Below are 1,836 nucleotides of genomic sequence, written 5' to 3' on the forward strand. Positions count from 1 at the left end.
CCGATGGCGCGGGTCCATAACTGACTGCCGGTCGTTTTGGAACACACTTGTGGACTCTGACCACGCGCTCGTCCGGAGTCGCTTCACCCTACGTTTCTCGGGGTCGCGTAAGGTGCGGACAAATCGCGTGGCAACTGAAAGACTGGCGGATCCGGATGTCAGACGAACTTATAAGAATCGACTTCTAGAGTCCCTTCCAAACGCTCCACCATCAGATGTGAACTCATACTGGGACGAGATTGCCACCTCTTTGCATAGTGCTGAAAATTTTGCTTGTGGCACGACCCAACCAGGCGAACTCAAGCACTCGATATCAGACCGAACGGCGGCACTACTTAAATCTCGAAGAAATATCCCAGCCGGTCCCGAACATAACCCGGTGCGAAGAGCTATCAGACGCCAAGTGAAAATGAGCTTTCGATCCGACCGTGAAGTATAGTGGACAGAAAGCCAAAGAACTGGAAGAGGCCCAGAAAGCCGGCAATGCCCGGAGATTATTTCAGTTGATCCGTGCGACCGGTCCCCGGAAACCACCTGTGAGTGAAACTATCAAACACCAGAATGGAACGACCATCTCGAACAAAGCAGAACGCCTCGACCGATGGGCTGTATACTTCGAACAACAAATGTCGTGGCCTCCAGCCGGCACTTATCTAGAGCCCACAGGTGAAGTAGAACCCTGGACGGTGAACGTGGAACCACCTACGGCCTCGACTGCATATGTTCTCTCAAGCGCCACCGAGCTCCCGGTCCGGATGACCTTCCACCCGCACTGTTCAAAGACGGGGGTGAAGTCCTCAGTCAGCGCTTGTCCGATCTGTTTGCTTGCATTTGGGAAAAGGAGTCTGTCCCAGACAACTGGGCAGAATCGGTGATAGTGCCCATTTTCAAAAAAGGGGCGCGTAGTGAGTGAGGTACCCACAGGGGGATCAGCTTGACCCCNCTGGCCACTTGGTGTCCTCCAACGGCAGGCCGGCCGCAATCACCGATCGGCCACATTGCCATCAGTTACCGATGGGGCGGGTCCACAAATGACTGCCGGTCGTTTTGGACCACATTTGTGGACTCTGACCACGCGCTCGTCAGGAGTCGCTTCGCCCTGCGTTTGCCGGGGTCGCGTAAGGTGCGGACAAATCGCCTGGAAACTAAAAGACTGGCAGATCCGGATGTCAGACGAACTTACAAGAATCATCTTCTTGAGTCTCTTCCAAGTGCTCCACCATCAGATGTGAACTCACACTGGGACGAGGTTGCCACCTCTTTGCATAGTGCTGGTAATTTTGCCTGTGGCACGACCCATCCAGGCGCACTCAAGCACTGGATATCAGACCGGACGTTGGCACTACTTAAATCTCGAAGAAACATCCCAACCGGTCCCGAACATAACCCGATGCGAGGAGCCATCAGACGTCAAGTGAAAGTGAGTTTCCGATCCGACCGTGAACTGTGGTGGACACAGAAAGCCGAAGGAATGGAAGAGGCCCAGAAAGCCTGTAATGCCCGGAGATTATTTCAGTTGATCCGTGCGACGTGTCTCCGGAAACCACCTGTGAAACTATCAAACACCAGAATGGAACGACCATCTCGAACAAAGAAGAACGGCTCCACCGGTGGGCCGAATACTTCGAACAACAAATGTCTTGGCCACCAGCCGGCACTCATCTGGAGCCCACAGGTGAAGTAGAACCCTGGACGGTGAACGTGTAACCACCTGCATCCTCGGAGGTTTACGACTGCATATGTTCTCTCAAGCGCCGCCGCCCTCCCGGTCAGGATGACCTTCCCCCTGCACTGTTCAAAGACGGGGGTGAAGTCCTCAGTCAGCGCTTGTCCGAT

General features: G+C 54.3%; 1 protein-coding gene across 1 annotated transcript in view; it reads left to right on the forward strand.

Annotated features, from left to right (window-relative positions):
• The window catches only part of T265_02827 (hypothetical protein), a gene marked incomplete at both ends in the record, with an annotated part of 48,113 nt that extends 46,429 nt beyond the window's left edge, over nt 1-1,684 (forward strand). Inside the window, 5 exons of the mRNA XM_009167171.1 lie at nt 189-433; nt 474-631; nt 676-905; nt 972-1,420; nt 1,460-1,684. Of these exons, the coding sequence (XP_009165435.1) occupies nt 189-433; nt 474-631; nt 676-905; nt 972-1,420; nt 1,460-1,684 (1,307 nt within the window). The remainder of the gene's footprint in view (nt 1-188; nt 434-473; nt 632-675; nt 906-971; nt 1,421-1,459) is intronic.
• Nucleotides 1,685-1,836: the final 152 nt, after the last annotated feature.

Source organism: Opisthorchis viverrini (genome assembly GCF_000715545.1).
Source record: "Opisthorchis viverrini unplaced genomic scaffold opera_v5_37, whole genome shotgun sequence".
In the NCBI taxonomy this organism is placed as follows: domain Eukaryota; kingdom Metazoa; phylum Platyhelminthes; class Trematoda; order Opisthorchiida; family Opisthorchiidae; genus Opisthorchis; species Opisthorchis viverrini.